This window comes from Plasmodium knowlesi (genome assembly GCF_000006355.2).
Source record: "Plasmodium knowlesi strain H genome assembly, chromosome: 13".
In the NCBI taxonomy this organism is placed as follows: Eukaryota; Apicomplexa; class Aconoidasida; order Haemosporida; family Plasmodiidae; genus Plasmodium; species Plasmodium knowlesi.
The window spans coordinates 1,569,898-1,596,234 of record NC_011914.2 but is presented as its reverse complement, the minus strand read 5'-3'; the positions used below and the strand labels follow the sequence as shown (position 1 = coordinate 1,596,234).

Here is a 26,337-nt window from a genome sequence, read left to right as displayed (position 1 = left end):
GGCACATTCCGATTATCAGCCATTTTAATCAAATTTAAGACTGCGATTTTTTTTTTTTTTTTTTTTTTTTTTTTTTTTTTTTTTTTCTCAAGCTAGCTAGCGAAGAAGCACGTTGGTGTGCACCAGAGCTATGCAAAAAAGAGTAGCATACATTTGAGAGTACCCCGAAGATAATTTTTCTTTTTTAAATTTTGCAAATAAGGGGAAAGGACAAATTAACACAAAAAGTATTCTTTTCTCCCTATGGCCGCTCCAACTTCGCGAGAAAAAAAATTCCTCTGTAAATATAGCGAAATATTAGCTGTACATTTATTTGCGCACATGTGACAGAGGTGTATATATATAAGACGCATCTCCCCCTCCCATCCCTGCGACGATCGGGTAGTTACACATGACAAAGGGGGGCTCCCCAAACGGTGACATCGAAACGATTGGGGAGTATCCCCAGACGGACAACTCCAATAAGTGTAAATGTGCATATAAGAGAAGAGAACTGGAGAGTGGTCCAGAAACAGAATGGGGAAACGAGCACGACAGGAGTTTAAAAAAATTGAATTCAAGTAAGGACATTTCGGAGGAGACAAAGCCACCTGACCTTGTCATAAATTATTATTACGAATGGGAGGAAATTCCAAGAATTAACAAACTGCCTTATGGTTTAATTGGTAAGGAAAAAAATGCTCTCTGGAAAAGTTGCATACAAAGTGCGGGTAGCCGATTTGGAGGAAACCTTTGCAATGAAGCAGATCAGGGGGAGGAAGTTAGTGTGAAGAGTGAGGGCCTGGGAATTACGGGCGAATTGGGATTGGCTGGTGGTGCGTCAGATGCTGAGCCCAGCGAGGGAGGAGAGCACAGGGGGGATGACTTCGTGGCGACCCTCATATACGAGGACATAGTGGAGTACGTTCAGAAAATTAAGAAGAGGGGGTCCAAGTTGAGGTGCGCCATTGGGCACGTCCAGGAAAACACAGCAAACACGGCAAACACGGCAAACACGGCAAACACGACAAACACGACAAACACGGCAAACACGACAAACATGGAAAACACAGAAAGCAATACAGACAAGACCAACAAGACGAACGAAGCACACACGGAAGAAACCTTCCACGGTGTAATCACCACGGAAACTCCCCGCCACAGTGTGGACCGACAGGAAGGAGAGGTCACCTGGGTTGATGATTTCATCACCCTCACTAACATACAGATATTGGCAAAGGATACGAAAATATTTTCCGTATGGGAAAAGTTGGAGGTTGTCCTTCCATACATAACATCACAGTGTGGGAATCCCCGATCCTGTTTGTGTAAAAAAAGTTTTTTAACGATGAAGCATCTCTGTATGAGCATTAAGGGGGATAAGTTAAATGTGTGTCGATATTTCGTAAAGTCTTTCCCCCATGTAATTCGAAAGATGGATTCGAAAAACCACTTCTTGGACGAGTGTGCTTCTCAAGTGGTCGATAATTTTATGAAATATAGCAGTGGAGTAAATGACTATGAAATGCTTAGGGTGATGTGCTCCTTTTCAGACAATAAAAATTCATCCATTATAAAGAAGCTAGCTTTTTTTGTTTTTTTATTTTTAAAAAATTTGCCTAGAAATGAGTTGGCCACTCTACCCGTTGGGGAATTCGCACAGCCCTTCCTACATTTTATTAATGCCAAATTGGAGGAAACTAAAAAGTACATGAAGCAGGCCTTGGCGCTCCTCTTGACAGTGCATACTGAAGATGATTTAGTATCTTTCCTTTTGGATGGGGCCCCAAAGAAAGGAAGCGTATCATCCCTGGAGAGAGAGATACGGGCCTTTCTGCGGAGTAGAAGCGCTCATGACGCTTGCGAGCCTCTCAAGAAGAAGTATGCCACGTTTCACCAGTTTAGGAATTCCAGATCGCTGAACAGGGTGCACAAGACATCATCCTTCGTTCTGTAGCGAAGAGGAAAGGGGACACTGTTCCCATTGTTCCGAAGGGGTCACCACATTTTAAATCAAGTTTTCCGAGTTGGCTGCTTCAAATGGGGAGAGGGAGAAGCTAAGAGGATCTTTGCAAAAGGTATCAAATTCGAAATGTAGAACTTTGTAAGGTTTCCCTCCCATCTTCTTCCCCTCCTCGTCGTCCTCTTTTTTTTTTTTTTTTTTTTTTTTTTTTTTTTTCTGCAACACATGGGAGGAAGGAAAAGTGTATCTCCTCCTATATAGCATCTGTGGAGAGATCACTGGCATTAAAAAAAAAAAAAAAAGAAAAAAATGTAGGCGCTTGTTGTGACATATGGATGAGAAAACACACCCACGGATGAATCATTCCTCCTACAGATGATACGTCAAACTATATGGTTGTCGCTTTTTTTTTTTTTTTTTTCGCGACGCATTTTGTTATACGTGACAAGTGGCAGCTCGCGTAGCACTCATTAAGCCTTTTTTTTTTTTTTTTTTTTTGAAGCGTTTTTTTTTTTTTTTTTTTTTTTCAAGTTTTCTTTTTAAAACATTTTTTAATTTTTTCTCTTTCTTTTTTTTTTTTTTTTTTTTTTCCCGTGGCATATGGAGAGGGCCTTTGGATAAGCCAGTCTCCTTTGTGAGTAACAAACTGTCGAGCACAGAAGCATGTGCCTGCTACTGCGAACAGGCGTACTGCTGTGATTGCTGATGTTATATGCGTATGTTAATGCCTCAGCGTACGTGAATACAAGTGTCAATGAGTGTATACGATGCGTATATGAGTTGACGAACCCGCGGGGGAAGTCCTCCTTTTCTTAGCAGTGGAGAGAGTTTTGCTCTTCTACCGAGAGGCCTTAAAACGGCGTTAGCCAATTGACGTAGTACTGTGCACTGTAGCCATTACAAAGCCCGCCCACGTCTCACTCTTAATTTTTGTCGTCAACCAATTCCTCCAATTGACTTTGAACTACTGAGGGGGGCAAACGAGCGAGGGACAACTCCCCACACACACATACACATATATGTATATGTTACTCCCCCAAGCAGAAAAAAAAAAAAAAAAAAAAAAAAAGGGGTAATTGCAGTGTAGTCGAATTAGCAAATTTATCAAAGGTAGGCAAGAGAGGAAGAGTTAAACGTTTGAGCGTAGGAGATCAGGAGGAGTATCCAAAGGAAGACTGAGAAGGATACAGTTTATCTGATACGTAAAGAATCCCACATATTAGAGAATCCAAACAAGAGCGAAGAAGTATCCATTTTCACCCCGTATATATATTTTCAATGCCCCTTTGCAAACGGAACGAAAAGGTTCTTCGGTCCCTAGCGAGGACCGTAGGGAAGCTGTGTCAATTCTTTGATGAGAACCAGGTTTGGAAGAGTCTACTCTCCAACGTATATCGATATGAAAACGAGAAATGCACCAAGTATAACGATTTTTTAAAATCCTACTTAAGTAGCAGTGTGCATTACTGTCCCACTAAATCAAGCAAGAAAAAGCTGAGGGGCGAATTGATTAAGTACCTTCGACATAATTTAAAAAATGGAGGCAAGGACCCCACGCAGGATGTATTCCTTGTAGGTTTTACAGCCATTCGACATTTAGGAAGAGTTAAGAATTCGTTGATGTTGGCGTTGTCGTCCACAGGGAATTTACCGGAAGCGCAAAGTTACAACAGTAGAGTATGTGTGGAGAGCAAGAAGAACATATGGCACTGTGATGAGGAGAAGGATTTGTTTAAAAAGAATTTTCACGTAGTAAATTTTGCTGCAGTGGACCAGGATGATTTTCCAGGAGAGGGATCCAACGCCAAAGGGAAGAAGCGCGGAGGGGCCTACAGGCATAGGGAGCAGGTACAGTCCCAGAGGGAAAATACGATTGGAGAGGTTAGTGAGGGGGAGGTAGTAAGCCGGGTTGATGAGACAGACAACAAGGCGGACAACAAGACGGACAACAAGACGGACAACAAGACGGACAACAAGACGGACAACAAGACTGAAAGCATGGCGAGTTCGCCGGTAAAGCGAACCAAAAACTGTATCGTCTTGAAGAAAAACAATCACAAGCAAGAAATAAAAAAGGGCATGATCCTTGTGGCCCATCCATTGACATCTAGCACCCTGTGGAACAGGTCCATCATACTAATAACGCATAGAGACAAGAGCAACCTCGTGTGCGGTATTATATTAAACAAACACCCCCTGTACAATAGCTATATGGGGATGAGCAAAGATAAGGAAATTATAAATATATTAAACAATCTTTGCTTGAAGAAACGGAATATTCTGAGTGAGTTCGCCGACGGGTTTGTGCAGGACAGTAGCGGTGGTCATGTTAGTAGTGAGCGTAGTGGTGGCGTGGACATAGCATCAGGAGTGGCCCATACAGTGAAGGAAGAACCACCAATTGGAGAAGTGGAAAGCGATGCAAACCGCATGCAAGGGCAGGAAATCTCAGAAAAAAACAACGAGCCGAAGAGGGAAGAAGATGGTCTTGTCCTACTGCAGAATCAGTGCGTCGCAAAGGAAGAAGAAAAAAATGTCATAGAAAAGAAGTATCAAATACAGACAAGGAGAGAATCACGATGTGACCACCAAAGCAGTGGTGATGAATTCCCAACATTGAAAGATTTGCAGGAAATGTTTTTGAGGATTCAGTTTAGGAGCTCATCCAAACATTATGCCAACAGGCAGACCAAGCACAAGGACACCATAGCTGGGGATGGGAGCGCTGTTGGTATCCATGGAAATAGAAAAAACAGTCTCTTCGTAATGATGGATGAACATCTTCTGGATATTATTACACACTACATTATTAAATTGAATAAGGTTCCCATCTACCTGAGGTTCCTGCCGTCGTACAACATAGGATCCATCATCGACATAAAAAAGGAAATTAAAAAGTTGCAGTTCTTAAATGAATTCTACAAAATATATTTTGAAAAATATAACAAGTGGAAAGTTGTTGTGATTAATAATCGTATCCATATATTTGATAAAGAGAAAAAAAAAAAAAAAAAAAAATTCTCCAGTATAAGTATGCATGATGATTTGGGGGAAACAGCGTGTGTTGATGCGATAGAGGGAGAAGGTGCGTTGGAAAAAACGCAGAAGACGCGAAAACTTACTGAGGAGGAGATACAACAGATACACAGAAAGATTAAGAAATTTCAGGAGACCAATGAGTTGTGTGACGATGAGGTAGAGGAGGGCAAGGGTCGTAGTGAAGGAGGGGATAGAAGTGATAAACGTAAGGAGAGGCAAAAACGACAAAGGAAGAAAAGCAACGGAAGGAAATCGGTGGGGAAATCCGGCCCTATGCAACAACCAGTAGATGCAGATATCCAGGCGAACGATGAAAACTGCATAGCGGGGGATGACCAGGCTGGAAGTGAATATGAAGTTGATGAAGAAGAAAACGACGACGATGAGGAGGAGGAGGAGGAAGACGAATACAATGATGAGGATGACGAAGATGAGGACGACCTGGACGATGAAGATGATGAAGAAGATGAGGATGAGGAAGAGGAAGACGAGGAGGATGGTGATGACGAAGTGGAAGAGAAAGCTTACCAAAATGAAGAGAGTAGCGAGGGAGACAGGCTCAACCAAGTGCATACAACACAGGAGCAGATGGACAACTGCACCCCTGCTGAAGGAACACAAATGAACAAAAGGAAACTAGAAGCAACAATCAATGGGAGAGATACAGGGAAGAGGAACCCGTTGGAGAGGAACCCCTTGAATTTCTTCTGGCTTGGGGGCCCCCTACCTGGACTAACCATTCTCCACAACATAAAAAAATTTTCAAAAAATACAGTCGTGAATGACTTTATATATGAGGGGTACAACGAAAATGTGAATCTAGCGAATTCTTCGGATATGCATGAAGTGGATGGGAGGTCAGACGTTCTGGTCGAGCAGGGTGTTGCACCCCTAGATGGAGTGAAAAAAGAAAGCGCCACCACAGAAGTACGTAATCATAATGAAGAGAATCTGTCAGATGGAGAAAGCGCCTCGCGTACAGATCCCATGCACGTAGAAATGGACAACCACAAGATGGAAGGAAAAACAAGCGAGCAAAGTAACAAACTCATCAAGAGGTTCATCGGGAAAGCCACATGGGACATAAATCAGCTGATGGACGAGCTGAACAATAACTATTGGATTGCCCTCAACTGTGACAACAAGGAATTGCTTTCAAGCATTATTTTTAACACCGCCGATAGTGTCACCGATGGAAGTGCATACAAGGGAGAGTTCTTGTGGGAGAAAATTGTGGCGTCCATAAGTAACGACTACGAGAACATATCCAAGATTCCCCAAAGCGTGATAGATAGTGTACTACGTGATTTCAGGGGCGTGGAGAGTGACTAGTATGCTTGAAACAGGTGGACTGATGCACCCAGAATTAATATATTGTGCCGTCTTTTACCATATACCATACATATATCTATACATGCATGTTGCATGCTTTTTTCCTCCCCTTGTTGTTGTCCCCTTTTTCTTTAAATTCGGTTTGACCCCTGCGGTGGAAGAAGAAATATGGACGTCGTAGGGCGCCTTTTTTTTTTTTCTTTTTTTTTTAAAATATTTTTTCCCTGCGTTATATATCCTTCACTGCGCAGTAGCCGTTCGTCCATTCGTTCAAGGAGGACACACAGGAACAATCAAAATTTATGCTACAATATGTAAGCAACTTATCATTTTTCCAACTCACTAACGTAAACGTTTCCACCCATGTGTATATCAGTATTGTTACAGTCCCACGTCGCATATGATCCCCGCTTGGAAAAAAAAAAAAAAAAAAAAAAAAAAAAAAATCATCCGGGACGAGGCATGATTCTTCTTACACGGAAGCCAAGAAATGCCCCCCTCCCCCCTGCAAAAGTGCACCAATTGAATTATATCCGTTGCCCCTTTTTATAAAAGGGATAGCCATACACATACACTAACGGAGAATTGAGAAGAATTACGAAGAACATATGGAGAACCACATATGGTGAGGGGTCCATAAAGTTAAGGGAGTATACAAATCTATGCGGTGAATCCAAACGTGCATTAAAAGGCACTACAAAAAAAAAAAAAAAAAAAAAAAAAGAAAGATGAGGTTCCGTGAAGGGGGCGGGTGACCACACGTAAATAACTCACCGCATCAACCTAAAACGATCCCACGTCTACATGCCACCGTTCAGAAGCAACGATCGAGGACGATGGCGTGACCATCCTCTTCGTACTCTTTCCGGGAAACCCACACCTGCTGGAAGGTACCCAGACTGGAGAGTATGGAACCCCCCAACCAGGACGAGTATAAACTCTCCACGGAAGAAGACATGTTTAGAATCTTCATTTTGATGGTTTGAGAAAAACATTCTTTCTCCCTTAGAGAATTGTACAGTCGATCAATGAGCCCTGGGAAAAGAGAAGATCCACCCGTGACAATAATGGCCTGGAGCAATTCCTTCCGTATGTCTACATCGGAAGAGATGATACATTTCACTATTGCATCTGGCAGCCCATTAAAATTATGATCCGATGGAAGGGCACGAAATAATTCTTCTGCAATGTCGTATCTGTATTTATCTGTCTTGATTTTTACTCCATCGGGTAATTCAAAAAATTCCTCTTCCTCCTCCTCTTGCTCCGTTTTCCATTTGGGTGCATTAACATTTTTTGCACCATTATTTGTTTGGCCAGGGGATTCCACCTCCTTTCCATTTTTCGGATTTCCTATTGCGCTTTCATTCTTTTTATTAGTGGTTCCATTTTGTCCGACGCGAACTTTGCAGATGCTCTCCTTCATGTAGCGAATGACATCTAAAATGGCTTCTTCCTCATACGAGGTATGCACATTATTAAGGTAGGTTGCACCGTTACCCCAGCTGTTACCTGAAGAGCTAGCCACACCGGCTCTCCACTTGAGGCTCTGCTGGTAGTACGGGACAACCTTCACTTGCTCCTTCTTGAGCAAGCCATAAATCAGGCGGTCGAAGTAATCCCCGCCAATGTTAAATTCGAAGGAATTCTTCTGCAGGACATATCCTTCATACACGGGAGTTATATTGAGAGAGCTGGCCCCGATGTCAACAACTAGTGCACTACATCGACCTAAGCTGAAGGCAGATAACTTGGCTTTCTTTGCAAAATACAATGCAGGGATGTTAAATGTCTCGAACAGTATTTCCGTCATCTGTGCTCTCATCTTATGATTATGTATGTTTGCTTCTGACAACAGAATTGGATGTTCGTTCATTTTTAAGTTAAGTCCACCCAACCTTATCGGATCGACAATTTCATCCGTGCATTCGAACACTCTCTTTGACTCTACTCCTTCTATACCATAGTGTAGGATCTTCTCAAATACATCACAGTTCAAGTGTGTTGTGTTGTCCACTGGATTCTTTTCAAATAGAGGTTTTATCCGAATGTGTTCTTTAGGGTTATTTAGGTTCAGAGGAAATTTCAACTTCGGGTACCGATCGTCAAGGACACTTCCGTTGACAGCACCGTTAATGCCTGCTTGCCCTGGGGGGGTAGTATTCCCTTCAGGTGATACATCCTCCCCACAGGTACTTCTCAAAAACACCCTCGGTGTGTCTTCCTGGTTGTGGCCAATTTTTGTCGTGCTGAACCCCATGTCGACGACGAGCGCCGAAATGTCCTCGCCCCCACACAGCAGACTTTCGGCAACGTCATTCTTCGAGTTCATCTTTTTTTTTTTTTTTTTTTACATATGCCCCTGGTTTAATATCATCTCGTAGGAAAGGAAGGAAGCAAAGTTCGGTAACTCCACCTCTCTTTTTATCACATCAGTGGAGAAGCACTCCTAACTTAAGCGTTGCTCACTACTGAGTTGTTACCACATGTGCAATTTTGACTCTCTTATGCTTGGCTACCTCTTTTTTTTTTTTTTTTTTTTTTTTTTTTTTTTTTTTTTAGCTAGCTCCTCTGCGTGTATAGTGCTACAGGTACGCACATATATCGTTTGCCTTCTGCTTAACTCCCAATTTGAAATTATTTTCCTTTCTCTTCCCCTCTTGGGGCCTGCCTTTTTATAGGGACTTCGCAAAAAGGAAGAGGGGGAAGGGGAAAAAAAAAACTCCTCATGCGTTGTTGTTACGGAGCCATTTATTCGTGAAACTTCGCGACATTATTTGTTCGTTTAGCATTGTTGTATGTGACCAGGTGCGCACCGGGAAGATGCGCACATGATGGTTAGGCGACCTCCCCCCTCGTGTGGGGGGGAAATACTACACTAAAAATCCTATTCGTAATTGTACCAACATGGCAAACTTCCTTTTTTGCTTTTTTTCATTTTCTCGATATAGGTATATCCTCACATGTGTACTCACACGATGGTATATGAACATGGGGATATAGTCCCCCTACAACTTCTCCGAATACATGTAGCTAATGCGTACTCGATCGAAAGGGCAGGTTTTCACCATTTCGCCATTGTGGGACCACAGTTATTTGCCAAATGTACGTGGAGGAAATGGATAAACAATGAAGGAGTTGTTCCAGCAAGCGGCACAGGTGTTTTTTTTTTTTTTTTTTTTTTTTTTTTAACGAATGGAGATTCGCTGATGGAAGAGAGCTGATCTGTAAATGCATGTTTTTGGCGTGCCCTATTGAGTGCAATTCCTGTGGGAATAACAATACATATATTACGTTCGTCCGCTCCAACGTTTTTAACACCACGTAAGGATAATTTTATCTTGTTCATGGGGGGGAAAGGGAATTGTCTCTTACAACTACGCCGGACTCATGGGCGAAGGGCCGTCTAGGAACACGTCACCACCATTGATTGGGCCCCTCTTTGGCGCGCGTAAAACGTCTGTGTTTTTTTCCCCCACTGGGGAAGTAAGACACAGTGACACTATATTGGCTGAAATAAAATCGAATATCATTCACATGGGTGGTGAACTCCCCATTGCTCGCCCTTTAAATCTGCCGTTGGTTTTTCTCTCCAAGTGGTAATACATCCGTATAAGTACAACATGTGAGAGTTCTTTATGCCTGCATAACTTGGAGGAGTACATTAAAAAGGTGCACGGCGAGCGGTGTGGAATTCATTTTGAAGTTCTTATGTCTGATCAGGGGAATATCAGGCAGAACGTCCTGCAGAAGTTTCAACCTTTGTCTGCTTCCGCTTGCACATGTTGTGCAAATTCATTTTTCTCATTTGAGGAAGTAACTTTGTCAACTGGGCACGCCACCCGGAAAGGTGAATAAGTTTGTACCTGAACTCAACTTATCGACAAATTCCCAAAGTGGAGATAATCTTTATTGCAGTTGTTCTATCGTTTGTGTGTTTTCCTTGTGTGTAAAAACTAATGTAGCCATTTTGCAATTTAAAAAAAAATTATGAAAAAAATTTTTTTTTTTTTTTTTTTTACCCCATTTTGGCAGTATGTTACCTGACCCGGCAAGGTAAAAGAGCTAAAAAAAAAAAAAAAAAAAAAAAAATAGCTATAAAACGGGTCTGCAACGGAGTGGTTGCTTCCCCCAGTAGCTATCCCCTTTTCTGTTCTTCCGTTTGTTCTTTTTTTCTTCCTGCTTAGCTTGTTTTTTCTTTTCTCCGCTCAACGTGAGGGTTTTCCAAATGAGCCAAGTGTTGTAGACACATATTTTGGTAACCCTGCCCGTTCGGCCGAGACAGAGGTGAAAACATCGCGTGGGACGTGGTGCCAAAGGTAGGACTGCTCGAGCGGCCACAAGGCAGAACAGGTCCCCAAGGCAACCCCTCCGCATTCACGCGCACGTTGTAAAAAAAAAAAAAATATATATTTCTTCGTTTTTTAAGCATAGAATGGTACACATTCTGACGTAAAATTAAAAAAAAAAAAAAAAAAAAAAAAAAAAAAAACACTAAGACAAGCAAAACGGTTAAAAGTGTAGCCCATTTTGCAGAAAAACTTATGATCATTTCTGTGCATCACCTACGATTTTCGTGTAGGACAAAAAAAAAAAAAAAAACGTCTACTCATATGCACATATTCTGCGTGAAACACAAACCAGGCTCTACATAGACGCGCAGGAGGAAAGCTACATACCAAATGCATTGGGTGCAAAAGGAGTCTGTCTGGAATACTTTGTCTCTTCGCCACTATGAAGGCCGCCGAAAGGAATGCGCACGTGAGTAATCGGAGGCCTCCCTTATTGGTGGCGAAAAGGAAGGGAGTGAGCACTGCTCATGGGAAGGGAGTGAACACCGGGCATGATAAGGGAGCAACCCCCACTGGTTATGCAAGACAGAGCAGACAAAAAGAACCAACCACACAAGAACGAAAGGAAGCACTAAAGATCAACATTAAAAGAGCCTCCGCCGAGAACATCACCGGTAGGGCGGCAAAGGGAAAGGACCCCCCAATCACGCTCCATAAAAGTGACGGGAAGAAAGACAAAGCGATGAATGGAAAGAAGAAGGATAAAGGAATGCACAGTGCTGGAACCACCCAGCCCAATAGCAGTAATAGAAAGAACAACACGTGGGTGGAGAAATCAAACGTGAAGTCTTCCTCGCCCCACTTGGCTGAAAATCATCGAAGTGAAGAATCACGGGCAGTAGTAGGAAGCGGCATAGCCACAGTTGGAGAGATCCCATCGAGCAGAAAAAAAACGACCCACTTGGGAAAAGTAAAAAACTCAAAAAGGTATACAGATTTTAACAAGGGAAAGAATATTAATGAAGAAAAGGATGGAATAAAAAATATGGACACCGCATGTGAAAGTAGGGTGGGATGCCACGGGAACAGTAAATCTCCCAAATTGACACCACTGAGAGAGCAAAAATCACAAGGTGCACCGAGTCCATCCATGTTAAGCTCACAGAAGATCTACCCACGGAATGATATTGAAATTATTAACCATGGTATAGAGGACGAAATTAGTAGAAAAGAAAAAGTGAAAAAGCTAAAAAATAAAATTTTAAAAATGTATAGTGACTTGTTTCTACACCATTTTAGGAGGAGCCAAAATTTGGTAAAGTGCAGTGGAAATGAAAATTTAAATGTTTGCTTGAACAGAGAGAGTGTGCACAGTTTCCTTCGTCTGTCTTATAAGTATGGAGATTATGAGTACTGCGTGGGTTGTGTGATGGTGTTGTTGCTCGATCGGTTGACCAACTCAGAGGTGGAGTTGAATCTGGAGGAGCGGGACGACTTGGAGAACGCTGTTCGCGCGTACAATTACCACACGCTAAGGACGTATCGAGCCACCTTCAAGGCATACCACAAGTGCAACCAGAACAATGGCGCCAACGGAAACTGTCATAGTGACCACGCGAAAGTTGTTCAGGATGGGGATGACATGCAATATGCGCACAATAGGGATGACCCCCCCGGGAAGAAAACTCTCCAGAATGCGAAAAGAAAAAATCTCTGTAGAAGCATCCGGACTATGATAAAGGAAAATTTTCTACTGAACTGTGAAGCCATAATAAATGTGGTTAACTGTATCCTCTGCACGATTAATGAAGAGAAGGAAAAAATATACTATACGCACCTCAATGCAAACCAGTACAAGACAATTTCTGACATCACCGAGACGGGGGTGAAATATAAATATGAGCAGTTAGCTAGAGAAACTTATGAAAAGGCATTCCAGTTAGCACAAGTGCACTTAGTACCGACAGATGTACATTTTTTGCAGTTGGCTAGTCGCTATATCTCCTTCCTTTATTTCAAGGTGGGGCAAGAGCAGTTGGCCCTCAGAATTTGCACGGGCGTGTTTGATCGAACAGCAGATGAGCTTGGGAATTTGCAAGACGAGGGGGAGGTGGACAAGTGCCTCCAGATTCTTAGCAAGATGCGCTACAATATAAAGCGATGGTCGAGGGAGCTCCACGGGAATAGCATCCTCTTCTTGGACTTCTAACCCAGGAAGGGGTGTTGCTTCCACGTTTCCTGTCTTGATCACACTAGTTCGTTTGATAATATTCCTTCGGCGTTACATTCATGCACCTTGGCGTGTTTCCTTTTTCAAAATTTTTGTTTGCACATCGTCGCAGTGGCTAACAAACGTGATATTTTTTTTTTTTTTTTTTTTTTTTTTGTCCATTTCGCCACTCTCGCATTAGAACAAACAGAAGTGGACACCTTTGTTAAAAAAATCCAATTTTCTGAAAAACTAAATGGAAGATGTGTTTGCGTGTGTGTGTGTTAGGGGGATGATAAATCGGGTGCTGAAGAAGTGCCTTCCCCAAGGGGGGGGTTGTGGTGATTTCTGGATCTCCCTTTCGAGTGGGGTGATAAGAAATGCCTCTTTAAAGATGAGCACAAAAAGAAAAAAAAAAAGGTTGCACCACTCAGCGGGGTGGAGTTTATACAATCTGAGTTTCCATCCCTCGTGGGAAGAAAAAAACGAAAAAAACAAATATAGAGCAAATGTAGATTAAATTTGGAGTAAATATGTGACAAACTGTGACGGAGGAAGGGGGGAAGGCAAAAAAAAAAAAAAAAAAAAAAAAAAAAAAAAAAATGGTCCCCCTCGCATCTTGGAGACCCGTGGGTCGACTTTTGCACATGCGGCCCATACTCAATCAGAGGGGGTCTCTCCCACTGGTTAACTCGGCTATAGTGCCGGCCAGCTCCTAGCACTCCTCAACGGAGACATTGTTGTTCACTCGATTGACCAACGACTCTTCCTCCTGGTTGGACTCTTCAAGCAATTCTTCCTCCTTATCTGATTCTACCGTCAACTTTTCCTCCTTATCTGACTCTGCCGCCAACTTTTCCTCCTTATCTGACTCTGCCGCCAACTTTTCCTCCTTATCTGACGCTACCGTCAATTTTACTTCCTCGCCCGAGTTTCCTGTCAATCCCTTTGCGGCGTGTTGTACCGCGTCCGGATCGACGTAGTAGGGGATCTTCCCCTTGATCCAGTCATTCAAGATGATCTTGGAAACAGATGTAATATCTGGTTCTCCCCCCTTAAGTAACTTGCCCATTTTCTTTGCCAATATTTCAAGGAACTCCTCTGTGTTGGCGAACTGCAAATCTTCAGGGAGCTTGTAGATGCGGAGGAGGTGCTGTCTGTCAACCAGCTTGAACACATCATCAATGTAGAAGTGTGGATTGGTAATTTTTTCCAGTCTCATGGTGCATCTAAGAATTTTGTCCGAATCGTCAATATCGTAGGGTACAATTCCTGGACAGTCTATGAGATATATTTTACTAGTCAATTTTATGAACTGCCAATATTTGGTTTGTCCAGGTAGACAGGCTGATATACAGACGACTTTTTTTTTTAATGAGTTGATAATGGCACTCTTTCCAACATTAGGATAACCAATCAACCCGATGTGAATGTGCTTCTTCCTCTGATTTTGAAAGAACTGTGTGTATTGCCTAATAACATTGAACAGATCATTCTTGCCAAATGGCTTATTTATACTCGCATGGTACGCAATGGTTGGGTACTCTTTCGATAAAATTTTAATCCATTTTTCAGCTACACTGGTTGGCACTAAATCAACTTTATTCACAATAAGAATGATATGTTTATTAGGTCTGTCTTTTTTTAAATTTTCTTCTAACCTTCTGCATCTAGTTCCTATGGGATCACGTGCATCTAGAACTTCTAAAATGATATCCGAGCTGTCGATCACTTTATACAATTCGGTCCATATTCTTTTAGACTGTCCAATTTTCAATAACTGATCCTTACTAAATTTTTTTTCCACTTCCTTGTTCCTACTCTCTATGAGTGAGTTGTCCTTCTCCGCCTCGTAATTCGTTAACTTCATTTTCGCATCATCTGCTAATTCTTCCAAACTACTTACATTTAATTTGGGCCTTTTCCTTTTTTTCTTTTTCCCATAGACATCCTGGAAATTCTCCATCCGAAGGAAGCTTTCGCTCTGGTACTTTTTCTTTTCAAACTGGGCGGGGCACATCAGTCCATTTCCGCCACTTCCACCGACACTGCTACCTTCCCCTCTGAGAAGCTCAACCGGGATTTTGGACCTCTTAATGACAACGCTGAACGGGTCATGTGTGGCTTCCTCCATCTTGTCCCTGAAAATTTCAAGCTTACTTTGACTAATGGTCCTGGTGTTGTTAAACCATTTTATGTTTGGTTCGATCCTCCTTACTTCATTTATTTTGGCGTTCATTTTTTTCAGGTTCGCCTTCGTCCTGTACATTTTGAGCCTCTTTTGCTTCTCGTCATTCTTCCTCTTGGCCTCATCCTTGCAGATAGACTTCCCCTCCACTTTCACATTTCCCACGGAGCTGCGCCCGATTTTCAGGCTCTTCAGCTTCAGGCTCCCCTTCTTAATCATCTTTGCGTGCGGGATGGAAAGTTGTAGAAACTTTTCCGGCGCTGAAGGAGGACCTCCCACGAACAATCTGCAAGATTTCACAGACCTTCCCCTTGAGATATGGCCACTCTCACAACTGCTTTTTTTTTTTTTCCTTTTTTTTTTTGGAGAAGTGGTCTTGCTTCTTCCCCCCTTATGTTGATTATAAAATGTGAACCTGTTTGTACATTTGAAAAGAAATTCAAGCAGTAGGATGACGCTAAAAAAAAAAAAAAAAAAAAAAAAAAAAAAAAAAAAAAAGCGTCCTCTTCCGTTAATCTGTTATCTTTTTGTATTTGCCTCCCTGACTCTTCCTACGCATTTGAAAATCTTTTGCAAATGCTTAGGAGAGAGAAAAAAAAAAAAAAAAAAAAAAAAAAAAGGATGGCTGCTCTGCATACAGTATGTTGCGCTTTTCCTTTTTTCCTTCTTCCCTTGGCCCACTCCTCCAATGCTTGAAATTTGGGCTCCTTTTCTGCAAACTAATGTTGACTACAACCTTTCCTAAGAGTATATATTTTTTTTCCCATTTGGCGAAAAGTATATCGCCCTTCTGATTCGCACTAAAGTTAAGCAAAGCGCTTCAATGTAAATAGTGATATTATATAGAAGTCAGTCCACCAGTCAGAAACGATCTCCAATTTTTTCCTTTTTAGAAGAAACTACGTATTATACCGTTTATGAGTGCCCCGCTGGAATTTTTTTTTTTTTTTTTTCCCGCCCCCCAACCTGTTACATATTTCGATAAACATACAAATGACTGACCCTTCGCGCATACCCATATCCATTATAAATGGAATTAAGGGAAGGAGGCGACTGAACGTGACATGGTAAATAAAAAAAAAGTAGAATGTCGCGCATTGAGAAAATAGCTATTTTATGTAGCAATCGTTGCCATTCCGAGGATGATCACAGAATGGCATATAAGAGGAAGACTTCTCCCTGCACGTACAAAATTAAGATTATATTTTTTTTTTTCCTGAACTTTGAGGAGGAAATTATTTAAGGAGTTACCTGAGCAGAGTACTTAAGACAAATTTACAGTGGTGTTCATTTCCTGCGCATTTTAAGGGTTGTATTATTTGCCATTCCCTCCATCACAAAAGGAGGATTCATTTTTATGTTGTCATTCGTTTGTGAACTGCAACGTAATTACAACAAAACGGTCGAATAAGATCAGGTACACCTTGCAAATTTCGGGACATCACTGTAGAGTCCCTTACAAAGCTTTTCCCTAACAATGAAAGTCGAAACAACGCCAAATTGTGACCCTTCCTTATGCCACAGTTGAGGAGATGCTCCTTCTGTTTTATGCGTATAATTTGCGAAGCAACCGCCATTTCTATGTAAAAAATTTCCCATTTTAAAAAGGAAATCTGGAGTGAGCATATTTTGGGGGTATAATACCCCCCTTGCGCATATCGCCATTTCGTTATTGACGAAGTTGTGAACAGAAGTGGTAAAAGGGGAACAGACATAATAGAAACACTGGAATCAATGATGTGATGAATTCTGTAACTGGTGTATCTTTCGAAAAGTTCGTAATTTTTGCACTTCCGACTGCAAAAAAAATTATGAACAGTTCATACAGAAAGGGGTAAAATGACCAAAATCGCCTGAACGGTTCATATATATATATTTTTTTTCATTATTTTATTATTTATTTAATTTTTTTTTTTTTTTTTTTTTTTTTTGCAATAATGTGAATTGCGAGTGGACGGGTGATCAACCCACGCGTGCACTTTTTTGTGTGGCCATTTGTGTGGTATGCCAAGTGGCAGGTAGAGATAAACGCGCCTTTGCAAAATAAAGCGCCAGTTAGGAAGTGCGTGTGATGGAAGGAAAGGGGGAATCTCTACATGTAAACCTGCTTCAAAAAACGACATGCACTTTTATGGCACATTTCGGGAAAAATGAAAAAGCGCGAAATCATAGTTTCTTCTGTGCAAGAAAGTGTCTGTTGTTTTTTTTTCGCCCACTAGCGTATTCCATCACTGGAAGGAATTATATGGCGGAAAGAAACGTTTTCGGGCGACATGGGTTTTATTTCCCCATTTTTCCTTCTCACCTTTTGTAGGGATATGTTCTTTTTTTTTTTTTCTTTTTTTTTTTTTTTTTTTTTTTTTGCATTTCGCTTATAAAAATTGCCATGTTCCTCCGTGTACGCACAGAATGTGTCTACTGCGTGCACGCGTCGTTTTCCACTCAACATGTGCAAGAGGCAAGAGCGGCACGCGCGGCGCACGATACTTCCATAATAGCCGCGCAACGGACATGCAGTTTTCTTGCGTAATGACACCTACGCATACATGCGCAGGTGTTCGTATGCACGCAATGAATGAAAAAAATAATCTCCGGTGTTTGCCAACGGAGGGCACGGAAAGAAGGAACACTGTCCCCGGCATTCTATACATCCCCTGTGGCATTCCTCCACACGAAAATGAATGATAGAAAAAAAAAAAACAACGAAATAAAGGGAAAAAAAAAAAAAAAAAAAAAAAAAAAAACAATTAAATAAAATAAAATTAAGGAAAATAAGATCGGAAAAAAAAGAAAAAAGACGTAGAAACAAAATTCTTCTTGCATCCTTTGCGGAAATTGCCACTGTACTCATCAGTAACTGCGGTGCATGTGCACATGGTGTTTTGTGGGCATCTTGAAGGGTGTGCAACGAAGCGGTGTAGTGGTTACGGGCAGGAATACTGTCGCCATGACGCCATGAGGGAGAAGTTTTAACGGTAGCACACAGTTGTTCCGAGTGCAAGTACTGTACTTTTTTAATCGATTGAAGGCTCACAATTATCCTCCTTGAGTGTGCCATAAATTACGCCTCTGAATTTTCCAAATTTCCCGCGCTTACCTCTTCGGCAAAAAAAACGCCGGAAATCCATTTTATTTTTCGAGGACCCCGCGGAGTTCTCATTAAGAGTATCCTCCGCTACCCAGCTATGATTAGTTGAGTGGCTTCGTTCACTTGCTTCTTTTCCTCTGTTAGTGCCCCCCCCCTTTTACATGTTCCGTGTATTTATTTCTCCATTTTTCCTTCCACACTGAGCTTGCGGAACTTTTTGCCCCCCCCTTGAATGTGACTAGCGGGAGTGCGTTAACAAGCACGAATTACAGGTGACCGATTGGGGTGTGCAGCTTACCGTTTGATACCTCATAGAACAAACGCTCGAAAGACAAAGCAATCGCCCATGTGAATCCAACAGGGAAGGTCAGTGAAAGGGGTACTTCCTACATTCCATATGTGGGATAATTCACGTTTCGTTTGTCCATAACAACCTCATCAGATACAGAGTCTATTTGAACCCATTGTTGTGAATGTAAACACGAGGGAGAGTCCTACATCTGAAGAGCGTCTTTCTGCCCGTCTGTCCATCGCGTTTCTAAATGCTTTTCCCAAGTCAAAAACATTATTACTTGCGTGGGTCCCACTAAAAGGGTAACATTCACATAGGAAAAGGTTTTCCTCCACTCACACACACCCCATTATTTAATGAGAACACCTCCGTAGTTCTCCTATCTCACAAGAGCCAATCAAACGGAAGGAACAACAAACTGAAACAACAAGAAGAAAAAAAAAAAAAAAAAAAAAAATTTAAAAGAATACCCACATCTAGACGAACGGAGTAGTTCATTCTCATCCATGTGGTTAGCATATCAGTACATCAGAGAGCTCAGAATTTATTTTCAGCCGATTATTGTTATCCATCGTAAACAGCCCTGATCAAATTAGGAAAAGGTTTGCAAAGAAATCCCAATTTTAAGATATCACCTAGACACAGACATAAGACGAAATATATAGCGCATTTTTGAAGATCACCCCCCCCCCCCCGGGAAATGTTCTTCCACTTCCAGATGTAGACGCATAATTGGATACATCGATTTGAAAAAAAAAAAAAAAAAAAAAAAAAAATTGCGCATCTAGTTGACGTGGAAATAAATTTGGTGACATGACCTTGGTGTGTAAATAGAGCCAAATTTATTTTTACATTTTTTTTTTTTTTTTTTTTTTTTTTCCTGCCAAGATAGCATTTTACCTGATCGGTGTCACCCATGAAGTTGTTCTTGTGTCGGCACAGGAACGGGGGGAGCGCGGAGGGAGACCTCCGAGTTCAGGCGCCAAGTCTGGGAATAGGGCGAGGAGGCAACCAGATGAAGGGATGCAACATCGGCTGGAGAGGGAGAAGTGCAAAGGAGGATCTACTCCAAATGGGGGGGAGTAATATGATTGGTGAAAAGGGGGAAGGGAGTGACTCAAGTACGGGGCGAAACGATCCACCAATTGAGGAGCCGAATGATCGCTCGGTGGAGAGAAGCTCATGGGAGGCGACACAGAGTGCCCCCCGTCAGAACCCAATCGAAAGGAACAGAAACTTTTTCGCCCACTTCGATTGCGCAGACACATTTCAGCGTCGTAGCAACGGAGTGGAGCGTTACATGGAGGAGTTGCGCAACCCTCCGTTTAGGAGCACTTGTGTACATGCCATCCCTCCGATATGTTTCTACCAAAGGGAGAGGAATAATAAATCGAGTTGCTTCACTGCAGGAGACCGATTAATAAGTAGCCCTGATTTGCCAGCTGGAGGTGGAAAGGGGCCATGCATCCAGACAGGCGGCAATGTCAATGTAGATACCCCCCATGCTAGTGTGATGAACAGGGTTAGAAACAAAGTAGGGCGTAGGAAGAAAGGGAAAAAGAAGTTGACATGCCTGAATCAATTTTTTTTGCGTCATATGCGTCATTCGAAGTGCTGCACATGCCCGTTTGTAATGAAGACCAACAGGAAGTACAGATGCATTAGGAGAAGCGGTGCTATGTGCATCTGCGTTGGGGTGAGTCACTCTGACCACTTAACCATTGGGAAGGATAACCAAGAATCGGAAAAGGCATCCCTTCGCAGGGATGAGGATCTTGCGAAGAAGAGAAGGGGCATTCTACGTGGAGAGCACAACAAAAAGAGAGGGAGTGAACAGAAGGTGGGTTTGCGGGTGCAATGGGATGATGGGAAAGAAGCCTACTTTTTTCAGGATGGCTTGTCTGAGGTAGATAGGGGAGAGGCTTATCATGGGAATTCAGATGGTACCTCTGAATGCGCACAGTTCCACATGTACGATAGGGAGGAGGAGAAGAAGGCCAAGGAGGAATTCACCCCTGGAGAGTATTCCCCCCAATGGAACAGTGCTCGATGTGAAGAAGAAACTATGGAGAAAGCCTGTGAAACACACTTTGGTAGGGGAAGAGCCCCATGTCAAAACGATATCGGAGGTGATTGTACTTGCAATGAAGTAGGTGCGTATATGGATGCGTTCAGAGAAACATTGGAGAACCCCACCTTGGTTGATGGCATAACAGATTTCCATCCAATCCATTTGGCAACGAAAGAAGGGAATATGGAATTAGTGAAAAGGATGATAAAGTCAGGAGCTTATATAAATAGTAAAACGAAGAGAAGAAAGTTTACTCCATTACATCTATCTGCATCGAAAGGGGATCTAGATTCTGTTAAATTTTTAATAGAAAATCATGCAGATGTAAATGCTCTTTCATGTGATAACGAAACACCTCTATGGTGTGCATCCATATCAAACCATCTGGAAGTATGTAAGTATATTTTAACGCATGGTGCATTGCCTAATTTGACAATAGCAAAGAAGAAGCATGACTCTCCTCTGCATGCAGCTTCGATGATGGGCAATTTTGAGGTGGTAAAATTATTAATAGAATATGGGGCTGATGTAAGTTGTCTAGATTCAAATCTCCTGGAGCCTGTACATTACGCATCCTTCGAAGGACACAAAGGGATTGTGAAGTACCTCCTTTTTCAACAAATCAAAGATGCAGTAGATACAAAAATGAAAGAGGTTGTTAACGCCATGCACAAATATGGAGTGTATTCTAAAACGTTAGAACAATTCTACTTGTTAAAATATAAGGCCTTTTATAAAAAAAGGTTCACCAGTAAAATATTATGTTGTGCTATTGTTTCAGGAAAGGAAAAAATAGTTAACCTCATTTTGAGGAGAGGTGCTAATCCAAATTACTTCGATGTGAGATTACAGTTGTTTCCAATCCATGCTGCATCCATCACAGGCAACATAAGAATATTAAAAAGTTTAGTTCGCAGAGGTGCAAACATTTATGCGAAAACGGGGTGTAACAATTTAGCTATAGACTTGACTGAAGACTTGGAGATTAAACAATACATTTTGCAAGAATCGAGAAAAATTAACTTGAGGAATGCTTGGCTAGTTAGACAACGGAAGAGTTCCCATGTACTTTCTCGCCTTTCCCCCGACGCGTTTTACTATGTCTGCACATTTTTGTGATGTGGAAATGTATTCAAAAGAAGAAGGGGGGGAGAGTGTGTATCAGGTCCTTCTGCTCATCTACGTATTCTTCCACCTTTCCATCTTCCCGCCGCATAACCAGAGGGCATGCAGAGGATATGCAGAGGATATGCAGAGGATATGCAGAGGATATGCAGAGGATATGCAGAGGATATGCAGAGGATATGCAGAGGATATGCAGAGGATATGCAGAGGATATGCAGAGGAACGTTCGAGTAATCATCCCATTCATTTGGTGCATTTCACCAGGGTGGGAGGGACCTGCACGTTTAGTTTGTCACACGCACACACAAACACACCGCAGGAAGTTCAGATAAATTGCCATTTGAGCTTCTCCGCTTTTCCCTCGATGGGAAGCTAGCCACCTTTTTAAGATTCTCACTAATTCACCTTCATCAGTTTAATTTGTTCAAACTATTCCCGCAGTTGGTGATTCACATGTGATTCGTTTTGTTTGCGTGCTCATCTTTTCATTTGTTCGTCTGATTCAGTTCGTTTGTGTTTTTACCGCCCCCACGCCATCCATTTCCTTTTATTTTATTTTATATTATTATTTTTTTTTATTTTTATTTTTTTTTGTGCATGTGTGTGTTTTTTTTTTTTCCAATCCACCTGACTTGTTCAGGCAGTCATTTTTATAAGCAAAAGCAGAATGGACAAAAAAAAAAAAAAAAAAAAAAAACATTCAGCAGTTGGTCTCACAATTTTTGTGTGGTCATTTGTCCGTCCATTTGCGTGTCCACTTGGGGATGACTCTGTTCAAATGTACTGTCAAGTAGAAGAGAGCAATTCTTGTGGCCAAAGGAGATCTGTTCGTTTGGCCATTCTCATCCCATGATGGGGAAAAAAAAAAAAAAAAAATGTTCTTCGATGGAAAAACTGCATTATCATCCCCCGTTGGGGCATACGTGTATAGGCTATAGTCATTTATACAATTGATGGCTACACCAATGGGGATGGAGAGGAGGATTTCGCAATTGAGCACACTTCCTCCTCCGAGCCTCGCGGGGAAAGCAACCCGGACGTATTTTCCCTTTGCATCCATTTTAAGTTTACCCTATTGATTGTTTCTCCATGACTGCTACTGTAAGTGCCAATATGTGCGGTGCGCTAAACTACTTTTGGACGGTGCCTCAGTGCAACTGATCTGACGCACAGTGAGAAAAATTACCCCACGGGTGTATCGAAGCCGCAAAATAGGTTTTTTCTTCCCACTCCTTTTCTCCCCGCCTTTTTGAGTGCAAAATTGAGAGGCCCCCGTAGGGAAATAGCAACGTTGAAAAGGAATACCAACTCCACAATGTAGCACCTTGAAGGAGTTAATTTAAATGAACGCACAGCCTCGTAGGTTCCTGCTAAGTAAAAAGGAAGGGAAACGAAGGACATTCATTTATTCGCTTATTCATTTATTATATTTTTTATTATTCTATTTTTATTATTCTATTTTTATTATTTTGTTTTTTGTTTTTTTTTTTTTATTTATTTTATTTTTTTTTTTTTTTCCGAATTTCTCCTCGTCCATGTCGCGGAGATTCCTTCTGTGAACCGGCCTTCGCCCTTCCACAGATAAGTTAAGCTAAGCTAAGCAGTGGGGGGCATCCTCCAACAGAGGGGGAGGGAGACGAACTCGTTCTATCTGCTCCATCCTTCCGTCCATTTCCTCTTCCTTTTTCTTATGTTCTTTCCTCCCCCTAGTGCAAATGTCCGAGGTGTACAGCATCGAGCCCAAAACGTCTGGCAAGCTAACCATCTACACGAGCCTGGGGGAGTTGGAGGTACATCTTTTTTCCAACGAGTGTCCAGTAGCATGTCAGAACTTCATCCAGTTATGCCTAAATAACTACTACAATGGAAATAAGTTTTTCCGAATAATTCCCAAGTTCTTAATCCAGACAGGGGACCACACCAACACGGGACTACGTAAGGGGAGGCCACTTGGCCAGTTAAGCTGTTTACCAGTGACCATACATGTGCCTGTGAATATCTACACATGTGTACCTGTACCCACCGACCCACAGACAACGAGTATGCCTTCAAGGAACCCTTCCAGAATGAGTGTAACCGGCGATTGAAGTTCCTCTACGCGGGATGTATATCTTTCGCAAACCTAAATATAGAGAAGCCATCCAATGGAAGCCAATTCTTTATCACCCTAGATAAGGCAGAATACTTGAACAACAAGAGCACCCTGTTCGGGAAGGTTGCGAAACATAGCATCTACAACCTGCTAAAATTTAACAACATAAAGACAAACAAGAATGATGAACCGATAGAAGATGCTCCATACATTCAGTACATTAAAATTGAGGAAAACCCTTTTCACCACCTTGTTCCTTATGCGAATTATGAGAGGGAGGTGAAGGAAAAATGTCATGAAGACGGACGAAGGGAGCTCCATAGGGAATCGAAAAGGCTCAAGGGGAATTTGCTCTCCTTTGGCTTCGACGCGGAAGATACGGATAAGGAGGAGGAAATGGCCGATAAAGGAGAAGATGAAAATGACGGGGAAAACGATGATGAAGAAGGAGCAGTCGATGGGGGAAAGGAACAGGAGGAGAGGGAGAGTCAATCGGGCGACACCCCCCACGACCGATCCACCGCAGAAGACATAACAAATCGAAACCCACCGGAAGAAGAGCTCCAAAGGGGAACATCCCTAGGGAGGAACAAGAGGGACAACAAAATTGTGGAGGAAAAAATCGATAGGCTGAAAAAAAAAACAAACGACATTGAAATGGACAAAGCGAAAAGGAAGGAAAGGGACTCTGCTGTGAGGGATCTGGGTAGTTTGGTGAGTGAGGGCAAACGAGACAAGCCCATGCTGACACATGTATAAACAATGTGTAGCACATGGAAGATTAATAATAGAAGCGTTATGAATCGGAGATGGGACTGCTCCGATTGACGGTACATCCTCGTATTGTCCACCTGTTCTATTTTTTTTTTTTTTTTTTTTTTTTTTTTTTTTCCCCACAGGATGAAGCTTATTTGAGAAAAATCAGGAAGTACAACAAGATGTCTAAGCGTGAGAGGGAGAAGCAGGTTAGTGACAAAATCATGTGGTCCTGGAAAAGTGGTAGCGTTTATAGGCGATCACCACCAATCGGTTATAGATACCTAGCCACAGTCACAGATAGAGACCCCTCATGTCGCTGCACTATTTTTTTTTTTTTTTTTTTTCCACCTTCTAGTCACTGCAAAAACTTGAAGAATTCGATAACAGGCTAAAGGGGCTCTTTTCCCGTGACGGTTAGAAGACAAGGGGTGACGACCGCACGGTTGTGTAGGTTGCCGGTCGAATTTTGTTCGCTAACAGGAATGTAGAAGAGTGCCTTTCCGCGAACAACTATACATCCACCGCGCTTATCTACATGTGTTCCATTTTTTAGGAGAAACCAACAAAGCGTTAAAGCATGACTGGCTGAACACCCAGGGGTTGAAGTTCCGAATTGATTCCGCCAATGTAAAAAATTTTTTTTTTTTTTTTCTTACAAAACTGTTATTGCGCGTAACATGTGTATATGCACATGTATATGTGTATATTTTTTTTCTTTTTTTTGCAAGGCATACGAACATGAAGACATAAAGAAGAAAGTACGCATTGGAGTCAGCGCGCGTTGTTCTACATTCGTTTTGAGACACCATTTTTTTTTTTTTTTTTTTTTTTTTCCATTTGTAAATTTGCCAGTACACCTGTTTTGTTTGTTACTTTACATGTGTAATGCCACCCGTGCGTGATACATGTTCTTCCTTCTCCCTGCTTCCAGGTGGTTAATCCAATGGACAGTGAGAACAAGCGTCCCTATGATTCCAAGTTCAGCATGGAGGTAATTACACGTGAGAGTGTAGAAAACGTATAAGACGAACGAATGTACATATATATATGTGTGTGTGTGTATCAGGACGACCAGTATAGGATGTATACAACGGGTGGCGCGTTGTCGTTGTTCCATTCCTGCGTTGTTATTGCTTCTTTTTTTTTCTTTTTTTCTTTTTTTTTTTCCTGCGCAGAAATATATAAAGGAGAAGCGATCGAAGGAAGACCCCGCGAAGTAGCGACTGGACAAAGAAACGAGAGAAATTAAAAGGAAAAAAAAAAAAAATATAATTATCCACTCCGCATGTACCACTGAGTATACTTGCGCGAATGTATTGTATATGTGTAATTATGTGTGTTTTTCCCATTTCGCATTTTTCCACGTAGTCCATGTTGTGCTTTTACTTCGTGTTGCTTTATTATGATTTGTTTCGCTTTGCCTTCTCTGCTTTTTTTTTTTTTTTTTTTTTTTTTTTTTTTTTTTTTATTTTATTTTATTATTTTTTTTTTTTATTATTATTTTTTTTTTGTTGTTTCCCCGCTTGTGCGCCACTGCAACGGCTTCACCTTTTTTACAATTTTTTTAAACCGTAAATAAACTTCCGCGCCGAAGAAAAAAAAAAGGAAAAAGAAAAGTGCATTCATTCACATGTGCACATTTTGTGTGAAAAAAAAAAAGAAAAAAAAAAAAAAAAAAAAGGAAAGGAAAGGAAAGTAGAGTTGTCCTTCCTCTGTTTCTCTCTCCCTCGCCTTTGTTCTTTCCATATTTCCCTTTTGAAAAAAAAAACGCAGACGCACAAAGTGGATGTCGGAAGTGCCTGCCCACCCCATGTGTGCAACTGTCGCTCGTCCGCATATCCGCAGGATAATTCTACGTGGCGATTTTGTTTGTCGTTATTTCACTCCTTTCAGTTTGATCACATATTT

The 26,337-nt window shown here is 41.7% G+C and overlaps 7 protein-coding genes across 7 annotated transcripts; 5 read left to right on the top strand and 2 right to left on the bottom strand.

Annotated features, from left to right (window-relative positions):
- Nucleotides 1-391: 391 nt before the first annotated feature.
- PKNH_1335400 (conserved Plasmodium protein, unknown function) lies at nt 392-1,936 on the top strand (the record flags this gene model as incomplete). Its single annotated transcript, XM_002260749.1, has 1 exon — nt 392-1,936. One exon carries the CDS (start codon nt 392-394, stop codon nt 1,934-1,936), a length of 1,545 nt encoding a protein of 514 aa, XP_002260785.1.
- A 1,284-nt stretch (nt 1,937-3,220) lies between these two features.
- On the top strand, nt 3,221-6,313 carry PKNH_1335300 (conserved Plasmodium protein, unknown function; the record flags this gene model as incomplete). Its single annotated transcript, XM_002260748.1, has 1 exon — nt 3,221-6,313. One exon carries the CDS (start codon nt 3,221-3,223, stop codon nt 6,311-6,313), a length of 3,093 nt encoding a protein of 1,030 aa, XP_002260784.1.
- An 814-nt stretch (nt 6,314-7,127) lies between these two features.
- PKNH_1335200 (actin-related protein, putative) lies at nt 7,128-8,645 on the bottom strand (the record flags this gene model as incomplete). The annotated part of the gene is made up of 1 exon (XM_002260747.1): nt 7,128-8,645. The coding sequence occupies one exon, from the start codon at nt 8,643-8,645 to the stop codon at nt 7,128-7,130; it is 1,518 nt and encodes a 505-aa protein (XP_002260783.1).
- Nucleotides 8,646-11,047: 2,402 nt separating this feature from the next.
- Nucleotides 11,048-12,814, top strand: PKNH_1335100 (14-3-3 protein, putative; the record flags this gene model as incomplete). The annotated part of the gene is made up of 1 exon (XM_002260746.1): nt 11,048-12,814. One exon carries the CDS (start codon nt 11,048-11,050, stop codon nt 12,812-12,814), a length of 1,767 nt encoding a protein of 588 aa, XP_002260782.1.
- A 715-nt stretch (nt 12,815-13,529) lies between these two features.
- Nucleotides 13,530-15,221, bottom strand: PKNH_1335000 (nucleolar GTP-binding protein 2, putative; the record flags this gene model as incomplete). Its single annotated transcript, XM_002260745.1, has 1 exon — nt 13,530-15,221. The coding sequence occupies one exon, from the start codon at nt 15,219-15,221 to the stop codon at nt 13,530-13,532; it is 1,692 nt and encodes a 563-aa protein (XP_002260781.1).
- Nucleotides 15,222-19,298: 4,077 nt separating this feature from the next.
- PKNH_1334900 (ankyrin-repeat protein, putative) lies at nt 19,299-21,572 on the top strand (the record flags this gene model as incomplete). Its single annotated transcript, XM_002260744.1, has 1 exon — nt 19,299-21,572. One exon carries the CDS (start codon nt 19,299-19,301, stop codon nt 21,570-21,572), a length of 2,274 nt encoding a protein of 757 aa, XP_002260780.1.
- Nucleotides 21,573-23,293: 1,721 nt separating this feature from the next.
- PKNH_1334800 (peptidyl-prolyl cis-trans isomerase, putative) lies at nt 23,294-25,649 on the top strand (the record flags this gene model as incomplete). Its single annotated transcript, XM_039113548.1, has 8 exons — nt 23,294-23,513; nt 23,612-24,384; nt 24,570-24,635; nt 24,785-24,842; nt 24,983-25,056; nt 25,158-25,187; nt 25,361-25,420; nt 25,605-25,649. 8 exons carry the CDS (start codon nt 23,294-23,296, stop codon nt 25,647-25,649), a joined length of 1,326 nt encoding a protein of 441 aa, XP_038969926.1.
- Between the last annotated feature and the right edge of the window lie 688 nt (nt 25,650-26,337).